General features: G+C 46.8%; 1 protein-coding gene across 2 annotated transcripts in view; it reads right to left on the reverse strand.

Annotated features, from left to right (window-relative positions):
- Positions 1-7,958: 7,958 nt before the first annotated feature.
- The window catches only part of IFT43 (intraflagellar transport 43), a 47,679-nt gene continuing 33,350 nt past the window's right edge, over positions 7,959-22,287 (reverse strand). For both annotated transcript variants that reach the window (XM_030484233.1, XM_030484234.1), the window contains 4 exons: positions 12,375-12,447; positions 10,897-10,972; positions 10,489-10,551; positions 7,959-10,031 (listed from right to left, as the gene is read on the reverse strand). In XM_030484233.1, coding sequence (XP_030340093.1) covers positions 9,924-10,031; positions 10,489-10,551; positions 10,897-10,972; positions 12,375-12,447 — 320 coding nt within the window. In that variant the 3' untranslated portion in view covers positions 7,959-9,923. The remainder of the gene's footprint in view (positions 10,032-10,488; positions 10,552-10,896; positions 10,973-12,374; positions 12,448-22,287) is intronic.

The raw sequence follows: 22,287 nt of genomic DNA on the forward strand, positions 1-22,287 counted from the left end.
AGCCCTTCCAGAACTTGCATGGATGGAACAAGTCTTGAGACTCTTGGCTACAAAATATTACTTAAATAGGTGGTTTGTAGGTCAGGAAGATGGTTTGCACTCCCTTGCTGCACAACCCCCATTTTCCAACAAGTCCCTCAGGCCCCTTGGGGGCCTGAATCATAGAATTGTTTAGGGTGAAAAAGACCTTTAAGATCATCAAGTCCAACCATTACACCAGGACTGCCAAGTCCACCATTAAACAATGCCACTAAGAGCCTCATCTACACATTTTTTGAACACTTTCCAGGGATGGTGATTTCACCACTTCCCTGGGTAGTTGTTCCAATACCTGACAACCCTTTCGGTGAAGAAATTTTTCCTAATATCCAATCTAAACCTCTCCTCGTGCAGCTTGAGGCCGTTCCCTCTCATCCTATTGCTTGTTACTTAGGAGAAGAGACCAGCCACCTCCTCTCTCCATCCTCCTTTCAGGTAGTTGTAGAGAGCGATAAGGCCCCCTCTGATCCTTCTCTTCTCCAGCCTAAACAACCCCAGATACCCTAAGCCGTTCCTCATCAGACATGCTCCAGGCCTTTCACCAGCTTTGTTGCCCTTCTCTGGACTGCATGGCCTTAGGAGGGAGAGAACCAGGGACATTAAATCTCACAATTCAAAATGACAGGTCTCTGCCCCAGCAGTGTCTGGTGTCCAAACTCCACTGGTTTTCCAAATCCCACCCTGTGGCGGGGCAGCAGGTTTTGCATGGGCCCAGCCAAGACGCCCTCCTCAGAAGCCAGTGCGGGGTGAGGAGGGGGCAATTTACAGCCGTGGTTATTGAGTGGTGTGTGAGCCATTTGTCACGCTGAGCCCTGGCACCTTGTTCTACCTGTGTTGTGCGTGTTTTATTGGTGTTGAGCAAAGGGAGGCCAGAGCAGAGGGGAGTCTGGGAGGAGAGGCACTCAAGTGAAAAATGAACCGAGCCAAACAGGATTGAGAAAGAGAGAGAGAGAGAGACATGCAGGGGAAGGGGGTGAAGGGGCCAGATTATAAAACACAAGACAAATGTCCCCGCTGGCAGCAGGGTTAGGGAAAGAGCGAGAGGGAAGAAATGGGAGAAGGGGGCGGGCAGGGGAGGCAAAAGAAAGAGAGAATAAAGACACTGCCTTGTGGCCAGCACTATCCTAATGGGATCAGGGATGCACACGTAGTCAGAAAAATAATTCTCAGTTTAACAAAGCAAGAAGAGGGGGTGAGAGTGGAGGAAAGCTACAGATCCAAACGGAAAGTGCCCCAGGGTGTCCAATCTGCTGGGTTTTAAAAAAAACACATCATTTTGCCTCACCCCCCTTCCTCCCCCACTGGGGAGCTGGCTCCTTCCCCGTCCCCCCAGCCGCCACCACCAAAAGCAGTGGGACCAGGAAGAGAGCAGAAGGTCTGTTTAGAATTTCACATCCCTTCCATCCTGCTCCCTCAGTGCTAAACTTTCAAGACAAAAATCATAAAACGAGGTGCTTTGTTGGTGAGGCAGATTCAGAGATCTTCCTGTTAGGAACAAGAAAGGGAAGAGAGCGACAGAGAGTGAGACAGAGAGATAGCTAGATGGAGGGCTGGCTTTGTGCTTGCAACAAGCCACTAAAGGTGCATTTTTAATTAAATTTATACAAAATGTGTCAGTTTTATCTCTATGTTTCAAACCTGACTCTTTTCTATCAAAGTAAAGTATTGATCTTCACTGCCCTGAAGCTACCTGACTGAATTAAACAGAATAAATAGAAGAAGGACTGAAAGGGCTTAGAAACAACTGCAGAGAGGCGAATGTTTAATGGCTCCACAGTCATTTGCTGCAATTAAAAAACAAAACCATTTAGAGGGGCTGTTAACACCTTGAAGTCTGAAAATCCTCACTTCAAAAAAGCCCCAAAACAGCTTCCAGGCAAAACATTTTAATTGCCATAAATACTTCTGAATTCAGCCATCACTGGTGCATGTGCATGTTGTACAGACAAACAAACAGATCCCTGGGCCCAACAGGACAGAACCCACTCAGCTGGTGAGATATAGGTATGGTCTATATGGCACAGGACATCTCCAGCCAAGGAAAGGCATGTATCCGTAGGACCCAGACACATATACACTTCAGCAAAATAAAAAAGTGAGAAGTGGAGGATGGATGTTTTAGGCCCACAGACGTATTCCAGGTCTGTCTTCCCAGTGTGATGTTGCCTATACTGAACATTATTCTCCAAACTGGTCATACTCAATCACATGTCACTCAAGTCATAGGCATTTTACAAAGCTCTTTCTGTGAGTGTCTTATGTCACAAGAAGCATCACGGATCTGGTGCTGCAACCAGTCCCCCTCGAATAAGAACGAGGCATGTTGGGGGTAGACAAAAGCCCACAGACAGGGCCCCCAGTTTCCTTAAAGGCTCTTGACCATCATGTGACATAAAAAAGAAAAAACCACCTGCAGCTGCCTGGTTAATTTTAAGGGAACATGGCACTGTGTGACTGAGCAAAGCCTGTCTGAATGGCCTGAGCATCTTTCCGCATGGAGAGGATCTCCCATTCCTATTTTGTAGTCCTCTTCTGCTGAGCTCAGCAGAAGAGCTTGATTCTGGGGACTCTGTAGAGGGACATCAGCAGGCTGAAGAGCCCTGCTGGGTTCAGACTTCTGGAATTCGCACTGGAAAATAGTCTGGCACATTCACAACTCATGCCTTTCTCTGGGTATTTCTGGGATGAAGGGTGCAGCCTTATGGTAGGAAGCCATTTTTTCAAGAGATGATTACAGCTTCCTATCTCAGTGGGGGTACTACCAGGTAGGCAGTGTGCTGTGCTGTTCTGGGGGAAGGTGCTTCTTACAGAGACTATGAAGTTTTACTTCGTGGTTTTGAAAATCTGGAAGGAGCTCTATAGCCTGAAAACAGCTTATGGTTGAACATCAAAATAAACAAATATACTGGCCTTGTGCTTTATTTCAGTTAGTGAAGTAATGTGCCTGCAGCACTGGATGGATACTTGGAGGGGCTGGACTTTGCTCCTAGCTGTGTCACAGTCTTACCCTGGGACCCTGCATAAGTTGCATTATCAGCCCATGACTCTGGTCCCCGTGTATGAAATGAAGAGCATCTAATCACCTTCCCACAGGGACATACAGAATCTTAAGTCTTGGACACCATGGGCTTGAAAGCCATGGAAGTGAGTAAGAGTTATCTCTATGGGGCATTGATCGTACAGATGGACAATATCAGAGATAGCTTTAAAAGAGCTAGCTCAGATCCTTGAAGAAGAGCCATAGCACTCAGCTGGGCAAATCCAGTCTGCTTCTCATCCCTCTGAGTGAGCTCAGGTATAGCTACAATAGCCTGAACTATTATCACCCATTTATTTAGCTGGTTGATTCACCAACCCATGCAGCCATCTGTACACATAACCCTATAGTCCACAGGGAGCCACAAGCTTAACTCCAGTTTGGCTTTGGAGCTTGAAGTGCTGAGAAGGTTGCTTGACTTGGACCAAATCCTTTGGCAATTTCCCAAGGCACTTTTCTGGCTTTGCGGGTCGTTCTGCTGACTGGGGTAATGATCAAAGCAAGACTTCAGCCTATCACACTGACTGCAAGTCCATCTTTTTTGGCTGATTCAAAATGTCCCACAACACCAAAAACAGTGTCCCTCATCATTTCAGGGCCAAAAACCACCCTGAGAATTTTCCTTACTTGGGTCTGAAGGGGGGATGATTTTTGCTGAAGGAGCAGGGTCAGATAATAAAAGCTCCGACGAGTTATTACTGCTTCAGTTTAGGCAAGTGAACCCTGCATTTTCTCATCTTTCAAACATTTTGTTGAACATTAAGTAATGACGAAAGATTCTCTGCGAGCAGCAGGACATTTCAAATGGAAGCAATAGCATAAATGCCACCATGCACAATTCTTGTCTGTGATTGTTACAGAATCATGTTTTTAGAGGATCTGCTAGGCCATGTGCAAGGTTTTGTATGGTGGCAGCTCCCTCACCAACACCTGAACTGCAGGCTAACATTCATCCCAGTCAGCTGAAATGCTCAAAAGCAACAGAAGCGCAGGGACAGAAGCCAGCATGGCTCTGCTTGACAGGATTTCAGAGCTACACTCTCACTTGAGCATCAGAAGTTCTGCCCTATACCCTTCCTGGGCCCGCAGCCTCTCAGGGGTGAAACAACCCTACAAATCTGAGCCAGTTGCCATATTCTGTAGCAGAGGGTACATACGCATTCAGTCAACGCTGCAACTTGTGTATCTGAAATGAACCATTTGGGAACCAAAGAATATGCATTTTTAGTGCTAAGGTTGAACACTCCTGCTGCTTACGGCCAAGCTCCTGCTGCTGCACTTCAGAGCGTTTTGCTTTGTTACGGACCCCTGACTAACACTCTCTAAGCATTTCAGCCCACACTCCAGTCACTTCACAGATTGCAATGAATGCAGATTTGAGTTTATGGGTTCATAAAAGTGTGAATTAGCACAACAATTTTCCCCCAGCCTATTTGCACAGCCCTTCCTCAAGTGACCTGTCCCTTCAGACAACACAAATATTTCAGCTCAAGCAAACAGCCCAGCAAGACATTTTTAAGAGACTGGAATGAGATCTGTGGCCCCAGGAAGCAATGCCTGTGGGAGCACAAAGCAGAAGCATCACTGTGAAGCCCAGTACTTGCATCTATTGGCAACATTATAAAGCACTGAGAAGTAAAATCCTTTAGCCCTTGTAGGAACTACAGCGAGCCAGCAGCTCTGACAGTGCCACTTGTACAGGCTCTTAGCCTGGCATTGCTATTGCCACCCATGCTAAGCAGAGAGAGGTGAGCAGACCTCCCCTGCCTGTCTTGCACTGGTGCAGTGGTGCCTCTCACCTGCAGTACAGACATAGCAGCACTACACCAATACGGTGGGTCAGACACAGACGCCAAAATGAGCACCTCACAATGCCCCAGTGCTGTGCTTCTCCACACACATGTGCCTTGGTCTTTTCCAGCCTCTAGTCTGACATCGCATATCTTCGAGTTGTGGAAAACACTGTCACCCAGTAATCTGCCCCTTTTTCCTGCTCTGTGCATATCACTGGTGTGATCAGTCCTATCTCTGCACGGAGGAGGGACTGGCTGACCAAATTTCTTTAATTAAAAGAAAAAGGATCAGGTTTATTCCAGATAAGCAGGCAGGATTAAAATAGACAGAAAGAATAGACAAGGGGCAGCTGTCAGCACTCCAGCTGATCCAATGTGATTATTAATAATGATAAGCAGGAGGAAAGGGCTAATAAAAGGATAATGAAGTGGTCCTGAAAGTGACAGGAGATAGAGCCTGATAAGAGGGCCCATGGCCCAGAGCTGCTCTGGCCCCAGTGAGGTTGGTGGGGAGCATCCTGCTGGGGCAGACTTGGATAGCGGGGCACTAAGAGGAAAGGTTTCATCTCCTCAGGGACCATGGCAGAGAGATTAATGGGCTGAGGAGCTCTGGATGTCCATGTCATGCAGCATTCATGACTGAATCAATTAGGATGCTTCCCAGGCTGTGGCTGCAAGGAGTGTGGGTCTTCCCCCAGATAAAGCATGGCCATGGGAGGACTGGTCTCAGCAGGGCAGCTGATTGTGCATCCATCATGGTGGCTGGGACCCTGTCTTGGCCCGCACCCAGCTCTGCACAGTCCCAGCACAGCCTGGGACTGGAATGACACATTTTAAAAGGAGCACAAGAGGGAGAAGCTGCAGAGGTGTGGGGACAGTTGCTGGGAGAGCACAGAAGCAGTGTGAGACATCTCTGCCCTGTCTGGGGATCACCCACTGCTGCAGTTTCTCCTGTCAGCTCTTTAGGCCACAAAAGTATCCCATACCCTAGGCAGTTGTCCAAAAATGTGGAAGGATGTGGGTGAAGAAATTGCAGTCAGTGGAAGATTGGCTCCGGGTGCCTTTTCCCAAGGGAAAGCTCACATGCAGAGTGTGAGGCACAGGCAAAGACAGCTGCAGACTGGAAATACTGCAGCTGCACCCACCTGTACTAGCTGGAATACAGCTCCTGGCTGTGGTGCAAGTCAGTCAAGGGGAAATAAGGCGTGGAAAGTTATTTTCCGGGAGCCATTAAACAGAGAATGAAATCCCACCTAACAGCAAATACAACCTCTATCCTCGCTGTCAAGGAGAGGATCAAATCATCTGTAGAGATGCAGTGGAAAAGAAGGAAGAGGGAAATTGAGGAGTCAGAGCCTCACAGCAACCCACAGAACAAGTCAGATGGCTGGAGAACAGAGGACTCTGCCAGGGAATGCTGTGAGAGGAATTAAGGCTGTTTGGGACAAACTGGGTTAGCTTCCATTTGAATTGGTCTCTTCTATCCAAACATCCCCTTTTCCTTCTCAAGTCTAGAGCAATACTCCTCCTTTAGAGGGAGAAAGGCCCTGGCCAGGCTGTGAGGTCCCAGCGGGGTGGCAGGCGCGCAGCTGGGTGTGTGTCCAGCTGGAGCAGCTACATTGTCTCCACGCTCGGCCACAGGCAGTCAGCAAGCAAGGCCCGACCGAGAGAGGAGCAGGGAATATGGGCTCCGGCACATGCTGCCTGGCACTGCGCTCCCGCCACTCCGGGTCACCACAGCAGATGCTGGGAGCATATGCCATGAATTAATTCCACTTTCCCTGAGACACTCAGGCAAGAGGAATGGTGGTACCTTTCCAACTTATTAACATAGGAGCTCCCCTCCACCTCCCATCACTTTGTCACACTTAATAAAACAGCCAGCCAGGGTCCCTCTAAGAGGCTCTTCAATGGGAAGTTGCTGGGTCTGGCTTTTTTTCAGCTTTTATTTTCTACATTTTTTTCCAGTGCTGCATATGCTGTCTCAGCCTCAATATCCCTCCCCCACCAACAAACTGCTATCTGGTAAGGCACCTCCACCAAGAAAGTCTATAAAGATTGTACCTATTATTATAAGAAAAACCAAAAGTCCTAAAACTGATAGGACCTAGAACTAATTTTTCCTTTATGTCCTTTTACTTCATCTGTGATGAGGCTTGCCATTTGCCCAGGAAGTCTACTGAGCATTGAGCCTGCAAGATGCTACCTGTGGGTAGATACTTCCAGCCTCCAGAATCCCAGCAAACGCCTAGGCAGACGCCCCAGGTCAGCTCACTGAGCTAAACATGATGTTGCCAACACACACTTCGACAGGTTTGCAGCTCTCCCTCAGCATTGTATTAACAGAGCAGAACAAAGAGTAAGCAGGACGCAAGACTCTACACTGAATTGCTATCTTTAAATTGAAGATGGGAAATGCTCAGCAGGTATATGAAAGCCATGTTTGAATCAGGAACTTGAAGTTCCTTGTTTTTAACACTGTGTGTTTCACACACAGATTTGTTGTGTAGCCACAAAACCACTGTACCTTCCTTTATCCCCCTGTGATACAGGTCTGTGGAGACCAACAGTGGATTGCTGCTATATTCCTTGGCTAGGCACAGCCCTAAGGGCTGATCTGAGTTCCTAGGAACCAGGCGCACTGTTCTGAAAACCGTCTCACTTCTCACCTCACCTGACGATCAAGCAGCACTACGCCTTTTCAGGCTACAAGAAAAAATTTATACCTGCCCTTTCTTCCTTTGCATGTCCTTCCACGGGACTTTTTGAAAATGCAAGTTCCTGAGGCAGCTTTATCACAGTCAACACACACTGGTTTATCACCATGAGCCAAGAGCTGGTCGGGGCATGCAAAAGCACCTCATGGTTTCTTTTTAGCAAGGAGAGTAACAGGAGCAGGTTCTCCTCTGCCAGCTCCAGGACTTGAGAGAGGAAAAGGAACATGTTTCAGCCACCTTCCCAGCACCGCAACCAAAATACCAGTGTGGAAGGAAGGTGGGTGGGAACAGCTTGCTGGAGGAAGGCCAGGAGCTAGACACCCACCTCCCCTCCTCCAGCTGGGGAAGGAATTGAAAAGACATGGAAACAAGTCTCAGTCTATTAAGTTTATTGAAGGAAATTAAAAAGACAACTTGATCACAGTGCACATAAATACTGAAGCAACTGGGAGGGTGAAAGTATAAGCAGGCTAAGGGAACAGAAGATGAAACAGAAAAACTGAGTCTAGCAATAAAGCAGATTTTGAACCATAAGGGCAGTTATCTATTAGACAAACTAACCAGGGAAGACTTTCAAATATACTATCTGCCTTTCTAAAAGAAAGGCAAAGCTCAGCCACATCTCACTGGACTTTGCCATGGCCTGTATTATAGCAGGTCGGGCTAAATGATCAAAGCCACCTCCTTCTGCCTTAAATTAAATGAGACTGTGCTTTTTTCCAAGCCCTACTCTCAAACTCTGCCCAGGTATCTGCTGGGCTCCCAAGGTCCCAGTGTGAGCACAGACCTGCCCCAGACACACCTGCCCCCTACCCCCTGCCTAGGGCCCCAAGCCAGAGGAGAGGAGCCAACAGTACCCATTTCTTTTTCCCTCCCAGACTGACTCGTTGGATTTGTCTGATTTACTAAACTATTATAGTTTGCTGAATTAATTGTTTTTTCCTGGAACGTAGGAAGCATTTGAAATTCTCTTTGAACCATAGGTGTCACAGAAACACAGACTCTTGCTCAGCTGGGAAGTTTGTCTTCATACCAAAACAGGTTTCTTTGCTCAGAGAAAGACTTCAGGATTTTTCTCCATACACTGGACTCCCAAGCTTCTGTCTCACTTAGTTTTCTAGTTATAGGGGAGATTTATTGGTTGCAAAAAACAGCTTGTCTCTCCTTGAGACACATGAGCCTCCCCTTATTTTGGTGGCCCCAGACTGGTACCCAATTGCTTCTCGCGTTGGTAGAATTGTTTGGCATATCAACTCTGATCTGAAATTTTGCAGAGTACTGAATTCACAGTGAGTTATTTGACCTGTCCTGCTGTCAGTACAAGAGTGGGAATGCAGTGCTCTCTTACACCAAACAAGCTAAGAAAAGCAGCACAGCAAGCCTTCTTCCCAACACCTGCACTGCCCCCCAAAAGAATATAGCAAGATTCTCCAACAGGACAAGGCTTTGAAGGACATTGGCTTAGAAGTAATGTTACTGTTTCCTTCGAATAATGACCAAGGTTCTTTGGGGACAAGGTATTAAAAGCTAAATGGGTTTTTCTTTAGATGACAATAAGAGTGGCTTACTTGGTTCCAAGGAGACACTCACCAGGGAGTTACCTTGTTTCAGAGCAGCAGGCTCCATTCTTCCACATGTGTGGAATAAACAGTATTTTCATTGCAAACTACCTATTGCCTGAAGCTATCTCCATTCAGGCTGTGATCTCATCTGATTGCAAAAGCTAAGTGAGGTTAGGCTTGGTCAGAATTTAGCTGGGAAACCTCAAGGGAAAAAAAGAGGTGCTGTAAGAAGTCGTGTTGCTGCTTTTTCTGAGTCAATACAGAGGTAATGTTCCAGGAGAGAGGTTAAACTAGCAGGGGATGGCTGGAGGCTGCTGGATGAAATGTAAAATGGATATCCTGGCATTAACTTGTGGCATCTGTTGTGAGGAAGATGGTAATCTTCATGTCCTAGGCAAACAAATCATATTAGCCTAAACTTCTTTGATAGCCATCACTGAAAACCACACTCCATTGTAAGATGGTCCACTACAGAGAGGCTGCATTTTGGTAGAGGAAAGATCGCCCATTGCAATTACCTGTAAAGGTGCTAGTGAAAGGGAAGTGACTGTTCCAAAGTAAATATTTTATTGTATTTAGAATTCTTCATCTCTTTTGAGAACAAAGATTATTATTACAAAATACCCAAAACTTCTCCCGAGCTTTCCTATGAAAACAATTCCTATTTACTTTCATGTCTCAAATAAATTCTCAAATACAAACAAGTGAATAGAAAATTAAAGTGCTAAACTATTTACAGGAGATACAAGTATGAGATGTCTGGTGTGCCAGTGCTCTAGGGCAGACTGAGGTGGTCCTCTCTCTCAGACTGTCCCAGATCCCACTCGGTCACTAGTTCTGAGGACACCTCTGTGAAGAGATGGTCCCAATCCCAGCTGACATCCTACCAAGAGGAAAAAGACAAGCATGCTGAAATGGGTGTACACCCAGTTTATTGAGGTTGTTCTGTCCTGCTTTAAAACATCCGTCTGCCCACACCCCAAATGCTTTCCGACTTTGTCCCTCTGTACCACCCTGTAGAACCACACGGTGGCTACCAGAAGACAATACACAACAGAGCACCGTTTCTTCATGGATCTGTGACAGTGCTAGGCCATTCACATATTCCTTTGCTAGTTCTTTCATACTGATGGGGGCCAACTACAGTGATGCACTAATCTCACACAGAGAAACTCCTACCTATCTTTAAAATAGTATTCAGGGGAAATCAAACTTCCATTAGCTTGGACAAACTCCTTCTCACCTCTCTCCTTCACCTCACTGACAAAGGCTTACTTTCCAAGTACAGTCTGAGACACATAAGAAGCTTTTGCCTGTTGGTGCTCCCACAACAGACTCACCTCTCGCAGTTCATGCTCTGGAGCCAAAACTTTGGTGAGAAGCTTCAGATCAACCTCTCCATCCTATGAACACACACACAGAGTCACAGTCTTACAGTGAGAAAGTGGACACAATCATTTCACCACGTAGGTCCTGCTAGAGAGGCACATTTGCCTCATAACGGACATATACTTTGTCCAGGACAACAGCAGGAGCCTCATCTGAGGAGCAAATACCATAGCCACACTATTTACAGACACAAACAAGCATGAAAGCCACACTGCAGAGAGGAACAGACTTGCAGGCAGGCTGCAAGTTGTTCAGATGACAGGGCTGTGTATTTTATGCAGCTGAGCACCACTTGGGAGGATGATGGGAGTCTGGAAGGAGAGGGTCACATTGATCACTCCACAGCACCATCCACTTACCAAAGTCTGAAAGGCAGCATACTTCATTAGATCTTTGTCCAGGTCATGGTAGGTCAGTACGCGGTTCACCTGCACACTGCAAGCAGAAGGAGTCAAGTACAAGCCTGCGTAAGTCTGGAAGCACATCTGAGGAGAAGGGTGGCATGAACAGTAGTCTGGTGACAACTATCTCAAGTGTCCACATCGCCCATGTGGACTCTTGAGATGGATGTCCCCAGACAGAAGCAAATCCCATGCAGCAAATGAACAGTCATTGACAAACCTGTGTGCCAGGCTGTGCACATGCATAAAAACAGAATGTGGAGCAACCACAGCCTCCCCCAGAGAAGCCAGCATGCTGGAGAGAAAAGCCACAGACTAGCTGCAAGGGCCAGAAACAATATAAGAATGTAGTGAACATTCAAACAGCCCCAGCACTGTACCAAAGCAGGCTCTGAGAGCCCCATAGTACAAGCTACAGAATAGTAGGGACTTTGTGATTTCCATGTCTAAGCTGAGTCACAGCTATCACATACAATTTCCCAAAATGCAGCCTTCAAAGAGGAACACGGTGTAGGGGGTAATATACTGTCGTGCCACACTTTACACGTGATGCAATTCTACAGAAAAGACCTATATTAATTTTTATGTTTGTGTTTGTTCATGAAATCTTTTCTATTGCAGGGACACTGTGGCTACAGGAGGAACAGATGGGAATACAAAAAAAGAAAGAAAACAAAGAAATGAACTCTGATGAGAGACAAAGTATTTTCAGATTTACTACTATAAAGTGCCATTTACTTTTGTTAACAGCTATTTTATTACAACAGCTACTCCACATTGTGAGAGAGGCACTTGTGGTCAGGAGTAAGATATCCCACCTCTCCAAATAAGGGTCAACAGAAATCCCCATCTGTGATCTTGGCAATAGGCCCAACAGAGAAGAGAAGACTTTCCTGGTATGTTTAAGATAAAACGTCCAAAATTTTCATTTTTTAAAACTTGCTGGTCTCCCATGAGCTAACCCCAGGACTGTTCTGATAACACCTTCAAACAATAGGATTGTACTTTGCAAATTAACTAAGTATTGAGTATGAAGGATATACTGTGGAGGGCAGAGCAGCCTACAACCATGCATAATCAAAATGTATGTGATAATGCATGTGTACTGGAGGCATTTCAGGTTATCCTGGCAACCTTATGTCACGCAGTTCCTCACTTTTGAGAATTTGACTTTGCAACATCAAATACGTTACTCTAGTGTAGTGAGTTTTTTAATATAGAGACAGAATATTCAGTAATTGCTTTCTCTGTGTAATCGGAAACAAGGAATTTGCCCTATTCAGCTTGGAGCCCCACTGCCACAATACACAGCACCAAATCCCGCTGAATGGCACTGCTGCTGACATCCAGAAAGCATGAGATAAGATGGAGTTTAATTTCACCAGCCATTTCGCACTGCTGATGAGAGGCTCAGGAGCACTTGACAGTGCTCTTACCTGGGGGGAGCTGCCACTTGCATGGCCAGATCTTCCTCCTGGACTTCCTCCAAGTCAGGGATCACAGGAATGTCTGCAACAAGAGAAAGCAGCAGCAGTAAGCAGGGAGTGTTGTGCTCTCCCCTCACTAGAGACGAAGTTTCCTTTGCTTCACAGATATGAAACAGCCTGTTTCTTATTTGAGGAAAACACAAGAGAGATATTTAGCAATGACTGGAAATATATTGTTTAATATTAAACAAAGCAATAAAGCTTTGAAGCTTGGGGTCAAAAGAAATCTTGCAAGAGAAGCAGATTTGGGCTGGGTAGGACTCCATAGGCTCCAGACCATGCATGCGAACACAACCTTGAAGCTGAAAGAAGCCAGCTGCACTAGACCCTGCTGCCTATTTGCCATCATCCTAAGAATGGCAAGAATTTGCTTCTTATAAGGTGTGTTACCATTTGCTCAGCTGAGCCACCAATCACCTAGACTCCATTAGAAATAAAGCGTGGGGCAGAAACTGGGACAAACCATGTAAAACTGTGTTGAGGGAGCTGCTACTGGGGCCTCAGGCTGTGCAGAGGCCCGTGACCTCCCTGATAGCTGGGGAAGGAAATGCTGGTGGTCTAGCAGATACAAAGGGTAAGGAAGATGCATCTGGTTGTAATGTCATAAACCTTTTCATGATTTCCAGTGTGACCCTGGAAATGGCTGATGTCTGGGTCACTGAGTGTGACCCAGCAAAAGGCATAGAGCTGCTCCACCTAGAATGGATGCTAGAGACAAAAGCATGGAGAGGAGGAAGAACTGGGTGCACACAGAATCCTGCTAAAGGAGCAAGGCTCTGACCACATGGCATGCTTTTTGATTTGACAAAGTGCTATAAACAGAGATGGAGAGAGGAAGAGAAGGGGAAGTAACTGGAGGTGCAAAGCAAGGACAGAGTACACCAGCACAGAGCTCCTTTAAAGACTCAAGGCCACAAAGGCTCTCCAGAGACCCTGAGCCCTCAGGCTGCGGAGAAGGTGGTGGTTCGGCTCTGGGAAGAGGCTTCACTTGCACAGCGTGCAGGCAGAGCTGGCCCCTTCGGCACTGGACCGAACAGGCTGCTCCCAGCTCTGTCGGCAGCGTGGCCACGCTACTGCTGTCTGGCAGCAGGTGGCTGGGCCTGGCTTTGCCCCATTTTACAGCCCAGGCTGAGATGAATATTCAGGAGCTGGAGACACATTCCCTCCCATGGTGCTCGGAGCTCTGGGCAGGGTCTTCCTGAAAAGCCCCTTGTCCGGCCGCCTGACAGAGCTCCGCAGGCTCCCGGCTGCCCTCTCCTGCTGACCGTCCACTGCGCACCCCCCCGGCTCGCTGGCCGGCGGGCGGGAGGCAGCCCTCGCCCAGCTGCTGCAGGGCACGGGTCAGGCCGGGCCCTGGCGCGGTGGCTGTTTGAAGCTGGCCACACAGTGGGATTTCTCGCTAATTGGCTGCCTGGTGGAAGGCTGAGCGGGACAGGGGCTGTCGCGAGAGCCTGGCCGCAGCAAAAGGCAGTGACAGCTTGGCCGGCCGCAGCAGAGCCGTGCCTTCTAGCTCCCCAGCTGCCTGCAGAACGGCTCTCCAACTACAGCAAACTTCCCAAAGACATTTAAAGGGAAACTGCAGCAACAGGTCCCAGGCCGGAGGAACCCTGTGCAAGAAATGCCTCAACAGTGCATCACTGGGCATTTGGGGCAGACCTCTTCCCCTCTCTGCTTGCAGGGACAATACACAGTAGAAGCTGCCTCTTCCCTGTAGGGCCCCCAGCTCTTGCTAAAACCTGTAGCGAAGTGCAGTTACGGGACAAAAGCATCTCCAGGGACAGGCAGTCTGACCTGTGGAGGCACCTGGTAAAAGCTGCTCAGTGATAATGTGGGAGAGAGTCCCTGCATGTAAGCAACAAAGACCAAGGAGGGAACAGACTAGTGAGACTGGTCCAAGGGGAGGAAGGAAGCCCTGTGCAGAGGTGCCTTGTTAAATCCAGGCAATGAGAAACAGTCTAATCTCTCCTGAGCTAATTTATCCTTTTCAGCAGGAGACTATATATGGTGCTCATCAAACAACTGCCTGGGAACAGAGCTAGCCTTACCAATGGAGCAGCATTCCCTGTAGCAGAAGAAGGTCAGATTCTTATCCTCTTTTGACAGCAGAAATGTGGAAGGTGTTTGCAGCAAACTGAATTTCTTCACTCAGTGCTCATTTTGGCAGCTATTTCTGGGGTCTCCTTTTCCCAGTTCCCTTTGGCTTTTGTTGCTCTTTTTTGCACAAGAGAAAACTGTAAACTTAGGACCTGGATCAGTGATGGAACCTTCCATTAAGCAGGTTCCTGAAGACTCCTGGATTCTCCAGTGCTGATTTTATCTCACTGTCATTAAATTCCACGGAGAGATTTTCCAAACCCCTTGCAGAGCACTACCTCTACTCTGTATTAGCAAAATCCAGGCAATCGTGTATAAATTCTTTCCAGAAGAAATTTAAGGCTCCAATATTTTATAGACACTTTGAAAATATTTCAGACAGAAGAGCTGGAAATGCTCTGAGGGCTCCTGCCAGCCCCTCCAACAAAGGCCAGAGCATGCTCGTTCTTACTGCAAAGTGTGGATGATTTGTCCATTTCTAGGCAGAAGCAATGCCCTTTAGGACTGTCAGACACTGACAAGAAACAGAACAAAAATGTAGCAAATTATAAGAAAATATCAGCTCCCCACGCTAACTGCTATCAGTGGCAAATCAGCCCTGAAATATTTGGGTCTTTATTTCACTTGTTACTCATAATTTCCTCTTCTCTCTGCCAATTCTGATAGTAGCACCTCTCCACAATCCCTCTCCCTTCTCCCTCTGTACAGTTTGCAAGTGCCTCAGTTCTCACTTTATCACCAATGACCCAACCTTTCCTCTCACGCAGTCTCCGGCCCCCTAATTGTTTTTGTTGCTCTGCTTGGGACTCACATCTTTTTTTCCAGTAAGCTCTGGTAACACAGCCAAGTCATGGCACTATGTCAATTGCAAGGAGAAGCAGCACATGAGCTGTTGCGCTGCAGGAGTGTAGGCATATGCTATACTCTTAATATTGCCATTAGCTGCAGTGAGACTATTTACATATAGCATTAGTACATGCAGATATGTTCACAGGACCATGTCCTCCCAATCTCACACTGCAGCTTTTTCCAGCAAGAAGGTTATGTGACAAACCTCCACTCTGTGTGCTTTGCTCTGTGATCCACATTTTATTTTCTCCCTCCTGTTCAGCACGGCGGCTTCAGATCACTTTCCAGAAGCCTGTGTTTTTGGTGCAGAATCTTGACACATTACTGTCCAGGCTGTCATGCCAAAATTCAGTGCCCATGTAAGTAAACCTTAGAAATGACTGTACAATGTACCTGCATGCTAAGGAGCTGCCTGTGTGCAATAGGAAAAGATACCAAGTTACTGCAATGAAGTGAACGAACGGCCTGTGCATTACAAAATAGAATATGTTTTGCAGCCGAAAAGAAGAGGTAGCTTCAAAACCTGGAAACAAAAAAATTATTCTCTGCAGTCTAGTTACAGGTTGGGGGTGGTGGTGTCATAACTCAGCTGCATTTTGGAGGAGAAAGCACCTTCCATACTGTCTTCAATATCAACAGATTTTAATCAAAACTGTAGACAAATCTCAGAGGCAACATGAAAATCTTATAGCTTCAGCTCTTCTACTTTCACATCCATTCCTGCAGACTTTGAAATCAGGACAAATTGGTATGATACTAATAGTAAGAAACATTAAAATAAAAGTTGACTTACTGGTAAAAAGTATTTAAAAGGGGAACAAATTGAGTACAAACCATCTTACCAACCCTGGTCTCCCAGCTGGCCTCTGAACGCTGTACTGTTACCTATGCCACCTCCCTCAACCAATCTCCCCCAGACAGAACTTGTCTGAATCTCCATTTCATATGGCAGATAACATTCCCAGAGTGAGTGCTCCTAAAAATGACACTCACTTTCCCCCTGAGAGTGAGCATTCTGCTTCGACTTTAGCTGAAGTGAGGGGAGAATAGGTAGGCACACATGGCAGGTACTGTTTTACAAGCAGAAGATAGGAGTGTATGCAGCAGAAGGTGGAAGGGGGAACACAAAAACTCTGCATGCAGTGACCTTGAAGAGGAATGGATGAGGCTTCCCTTTATGGATCAAAATGACTGGAAGCAGAGTAACACAAAGCCTTTCCCCATGGATATCTCAGCCCATAAAGAAATAAGATATTTGCTTTAGAAAATGCTCATGGTAGAGATGTGAATGAAATGATGAGCAAGCACCAAAGGATAGATGACAAATGGAAAGTCCCCACCATTTCTGAAATGGTGATGAACAAGACTGAACAAAGAATGAAACCAAAATGAGTGTGTCCATGCAGAATGCGTACCCCATGCAGTGGGGTAAGAGACACTGGCACCAAATGTTGGCTAACAAGGGAGTTATAATAAACTTCACCAAACTGGTTGTCTCAGAACATCTAAGTCCCAGCATATAACTCAGAATATTATTTTTATTACAATAGCTGGACTGAGCTAGGTCTTACACAAGCTAAGTTAAGGCAAAACACTAATAGCCTAAGGCAGAACTGTGTTGATGGTAGGAGGAAAAGGTGAAGGGAAAGACTGAGGATGACCCATGCTACATGCAGGATAGCCAAACAATAAGCAAGGGACAGTGGCCTTTTAAGTCATAGATAAAGGAGGGCTTTATGTGTTCATATTAGAGTACACGCAATAACTGTCACCTTTTTTACCTCTGAGCGAGTAACTTACTGACAGCTGAGGAAGACAACCACAGAAAGCAACAGGAGGTAGAAGAACCTGCACCACCTTAATACCCCAGTGCTCCTGCAAGTTGGTGAGTTGCACTTACCCTCCCAGGCAGAGCTGATTTTTGGTTTAGTAGCAACACCTGCAGGCTGGGTCCCTTAAAATCCTCCAAGCTCACTGTAAGATCTGATCCTAGCCCCAAAGACCTAAGTTTTCCGTTAGATACAAGACAGCACACAAGTGGGGACAGACAGAATCTCTTCCAGGTCAGGCCTGCAGTTAGTCAGCAGTGTGGTTGCCCCTTTCTCCCTGCGCCAATGCCCTGCCACCCAAAAAAAGCTCCATCTCACGTAGTCTGATTTGCTTCCCCCAACTGGGTGAGCATTTGAAAGGCCAGTTCAGAATGGACACTTGCAGTGGGGACTGTGCTGCCCTTCCTGTCCATACACCACTCTATCCAGAGAACACAAAGAGGGTAGCGGCTTCTAGAGCTGACAGTCCCTTGCCACTAAGCAGGCATAAAAATGAAACTAACTTTAGTTTAAGTTGCTTGCTCATAAAATGTAAAACTTAAATAATTACAATATTTCTGCTGCTGCAAAACTTTGTTTTACTGAATGCTGTTACCTTCTGCATCACATTTGGGGAATTTTAAACAGGCAAATGGAAGAAGGTCTGATTGAAGATGAAGTTAAGTGAAAGAAATTGGTCTCATTTAGCACATGACAGGATTCATCTGTGTTCCAAAGTCCACTGAGGTAGCATCATGGGCGTTTCATATTCATGAGCTGCTGCGACACTGTGTCCCCTCATTTACAAAGCACTGTGTTCAGCAAATTCTGTCCCTGTGGACACTCCATGCATTTCATGGTCTTGTCAGAGAAACATCAAACACTTCAGTAACCAAATACCAGAAAATGGCTTTAATTAGTGCATGTCAATGCAATAAATAATTTTTCTCTCTAAGTGGAAAAATGAAAAATTGAAAAAAAAGAAAAAGAAAAAAGTGGAAAGCAACAGGCAAAAAAAAATCTTCAAAACAACATAAGGAACAAGGGACACAGATAGCTTCTGCTGAACACACAAACAAGCTTGAAGCCTCTTGGAAGTTTTCTCAGGAGAGCAGCAGGCAAACGGAGAGGATAAAGAACACTCCTCTGGATGCTTGGATATTAATTTCATAGGAATGCCTTTCCCTGACTGAAATTGCCCAATATGGAACAACGTACCTGCCTGATCAGCCAGCAGGGAGATGAAAACGCATGAAAAGCAGGCAGTACCACAGCTACTAGGGCACTGCCTTGATAGCTGAGACAAGCAGAAGACACCCTGAGTGTCGCATGTACCAGAGCACTCTTTTGAGAAGATAATGCTAACAGCACAACCTGGCCAAGCTAATGGGAAAAGTCACCCAGTGAGCAGGTGCCAGAGGATTCATAGGATCTAGGGGAGGTCATGCAGCAGATTCAGTACTGACCCTCCAGTCTTGCCTTAAAAGATTATGCATCTGCCTTGCATCAGACAAATTTCTTTTTCCTTCAGCCACCAAGCTCTGATGATACTGTCAGCTACACAGATGAGTGGCTGGGTGGTCCATCTGAGACTCTATTGCTTCAGTAGTGCCGTGCTTTCACAGACTGCATGGCATGGCATGGCATGGCTTCTTCCTCACCTGAGAACATGCTGGGGACAGGCATCAGGCATATTTGCTACTTCCCAAGGCTGCTGTTGGCACAAAGCCTCTGCCCAGTTTCAAGCCCTGGGAAGCGTGAAGAGAGACAGAGCATGGAATAGCCCTGTCAGATGAGTTGCTGGGCTCAGTGCTCGCTTGTATTGTGCAAGTAGTAAGAGCAGACACTGATGGCTGAAAGTGGAATCTCTTAACGCCTAAGCGTGTTCACCAGCAATAGAAGACAGAAGAGATTGGAGGCCAGACTCAGGACCTGGAGTCCAATACATTCCTGAGGCTATCAGCATTTAGAGTGGTAACACGCCTCCTAGCCTTACTAATAGCCCCCTGGCAGAGCGCTATGCCTGCCCTCCTTTTCAGTAACATCTGTTTTCCTCTTTTCAAAGGCTGTTGTTCCCTGTTCCTTTGCAGTATTCTCCTGCTGAAACATACTCGGAAGGTAGTGGGGCAGCAGATGAGAAGGCATGAAGTGCCCAGGGAGGGTCTGGTGAACTCAGAAGCACAAAAACCTCCTCAACAATTCTGGAGATGAGTGATTTTGCATTAGAGTATTACTGTGGCAGGGAAAGCAGCTTCTCAGGATGCTCCTGTGGAAGTATGTTCAGGAGCAGGCGTGTCTGATTCTGTTTCATCCTCTTCGTGTTACGCTGGAAAAACAAGACAAACTACATTTCTTTTATGCTAAACCTTAGGTTTTTTTATTTTTCTTATATATATTTATTAAAAAATGCCTCTTTGATCGGCAGCACCCATGACACTTCCACATCCAGCGACTCCTCAGAACCCTCCCTCCCTCCACACAAGGCCACCGCTGCTGACAGCCAGCCGGGTTTGATCAGAGCCACTCAGAATCGGATTTTCATAAGACAGATGAGGAATCTTACTGCTGCTCTCTCTCCTATCAGATGAGAAACTGAGGAGGAGGGGGGACGGGTCCTGAGGGAATGACACTACAATCAAGGGCTACGCGGTTCTCTCTCTGTCCCTCCACTGCTGCAATTTTCAAAGGACTTTGCCTCAGGCAGTTTTAAATGATGGTGTCTCAATTCTGTAATCATCTTTCAAGAGCTTTTTCTTAAAGGGTATTTTAGGTAAACCTAGTCCGTCAACTACACTTATGGACTCAGCAATCACAGACCCAATAAGACTGTGTATCTACCATATCACAGAATTTAGTGATGGAAGATGCTTACTTACCCAGACCATCATTTTCAGCCCCCAACAATCTGTGCATGCTCTCTTGCAATTAAGCTGTCCACTGCCCTGGCCAGTGGTCTGCTGCTTCAAACAGGACTTCAGACATATCTCTTGGGACATATTCCCTTCTCTCCAACCGCCGCCCACTGTAGCTGTCAGGAGGGAGCTCTCCTTCAACATCAGAGGCTCTAGATCACAACGCCAGCAGTCACTGGAGGAGTTCAAACTGGCCAGGACCAACAGCTCAGTGGAAGCCACCAGGTTGGGCTGAGTCTGCCCTTCGCTGACCTTGCACAGAGCCTTGGGATAGCATGTTAGGGGAGCAGCCAAGGGGAGAACTGCAGTGTGCTGACAGACCCCCACATGAAGTCACAGTGCAGAATCCCAGAAACTCAGTCTCCCCAAACCACTCCACCACTGAGCCTATGAAGTACCCACTGGCCATATCCCTGACTGTTCCTGCAAATTCCCCCCCTCTCTTACCCTCACACTCAGCCAGTGCAGCTGTCCCTGCAGCTCACAGCCCTTCAAGTCCACCAGCACTTGGTGTGTTCTGTAAAAACAGTAGCTCACTAGGGAAGTAACTGCCATTCTGGCATCGGGAACGGTAGAGCCAACAATAACCCACACTGATGTGTATTTGCATGCAGCTCAAGAGATATTTTATGACTGTGAATTCCAGATGCCAGATATCCTGTGCAGGCTGTCTTCCACCTGACAGACAGATATAACTCCCCATAAAGATGTGGGGATCATGGCATATGCCCACTTCCTCCTCTGTTGTGCACAGAGCCTGGACTCCCATCCTGTTCAAATGCAAAGGAGCTGCTGGCACTCACCAGAAGGGTAAAAAGACCTTCTAGAGGTTTGACATTGTAAAGAGAGGTCTAATCGTCAGCTCCGCTTCCTTGAGGAGGCTTCCCAGCAGGCAGGAAGGGGTTTTGCCTTGAGGGCACAGATCTAGTGACTGTCTCCCGGCAGCTTTCCTCACCTGCAGGTCAGGTTTGGGTTGTCTGTGTAGCACAGTCAGGCTTTCATTTCAACCAGCTGTCTCATTCAAACACACTATCTGCTTTCAAATAACAAGCCGTTGTTCCTGCAGACAGAAAATCACGCATCACATCCCAATCCTCCAAGAAAAGCCCTGTTCTAGGAGCTATGCATCCCAAGTGCAACTGAGAGAAGGGGGGGAAGGGACTTCTGAAGATGGGGCAATAGTCTATGGGGGAAGGATAGCTGGGAGAGAGATCACAACTTTAGCTAACAAACCCACACAGAGTGCTAAGGAGAAAAATCAAAGGGCAATGTAGTGAGGAGACGGGCATTTGGCGGAATGCAATTCAGCAGTGCAGAACTGGTGGGCAAGAAAGGAACAACAAAGAAACTTTTAGCCAAAAGGACAAAGCAGTTTGCTGATTTGGGGGGGGAAGGAAATGCCAGTATTTCTCACCCGAACAGGAAACAGCCCTTTGTAGCTGCATACCAGAAAGCTACACACGAGCAGAATAAAGCCAAATGAAATACCCAAGCAAAATCAAAGACTCTACTGCCCTGCTGGAAAAAGGACCAAAGGGAGAGGAAAGCCCTTCAACGCGAACTTGATGATTCTGTCTTCCCTCCCACCTCATGGCAAAGAATAGTCTGCACCTGGGAGAAGCTCTTGGCTGCTACAGGAAAGGAAGCAGTACCCTGCAGATAGCACTTTTTAAATGCCACTGATAGCCTCACATCTCCCATCTCAAGCAGTTTCCCTGCCATACAGAGTTCAGTCACTGCTGCCCATTTTTCCCTGTTGACATGGACAGAAAATTGAGCAATTACCCTTAAACTCCTCTCTCTCAGATTGCTACATACACAGCATTAAGCCCCCAATTGCCTCTGGCCAAAAGTGACTCAACTAGGCCTGTCCTTCAGGAATTAAACACTTTTGTGTTGCTTGTGAAGGTTTATTATTCCTCAAGTTGTGATGCATTAAATCCTGCTAAAGCAGATTTTCCACCACGCAGAGGACCTGGGCCCCCCCATGACAAGTTTCAGCTGGATACACATCCACCTAGCAAAGATGTGTTACCTATTTGCTATGCCTGTGTACCAGCACGTACCATGTGTGTTCAGAAGGATGGGCACTAAGCTCGCAACGGGTGTTGTAGGAAACCCCAATATCCATCAACTAGACATTCCAGAGCTGTTTCTGGAGAGACACTGCACTTTTTCAAAACAGTCTTTCCAGCCCGG

This window comes from Strigops habroptila, chromosome 4, assembly GCF_004027225.2.
Source record: "Strigops habroptila isolate Jane chromosome 4, bStrHab1.2.pri, whole genome shotgun sequence".
NCBI lineage: Eukaryota > Metazoa > Chordata > Aves > Psittaciformes > Psittacidae > Strigops > Strigops habroptila.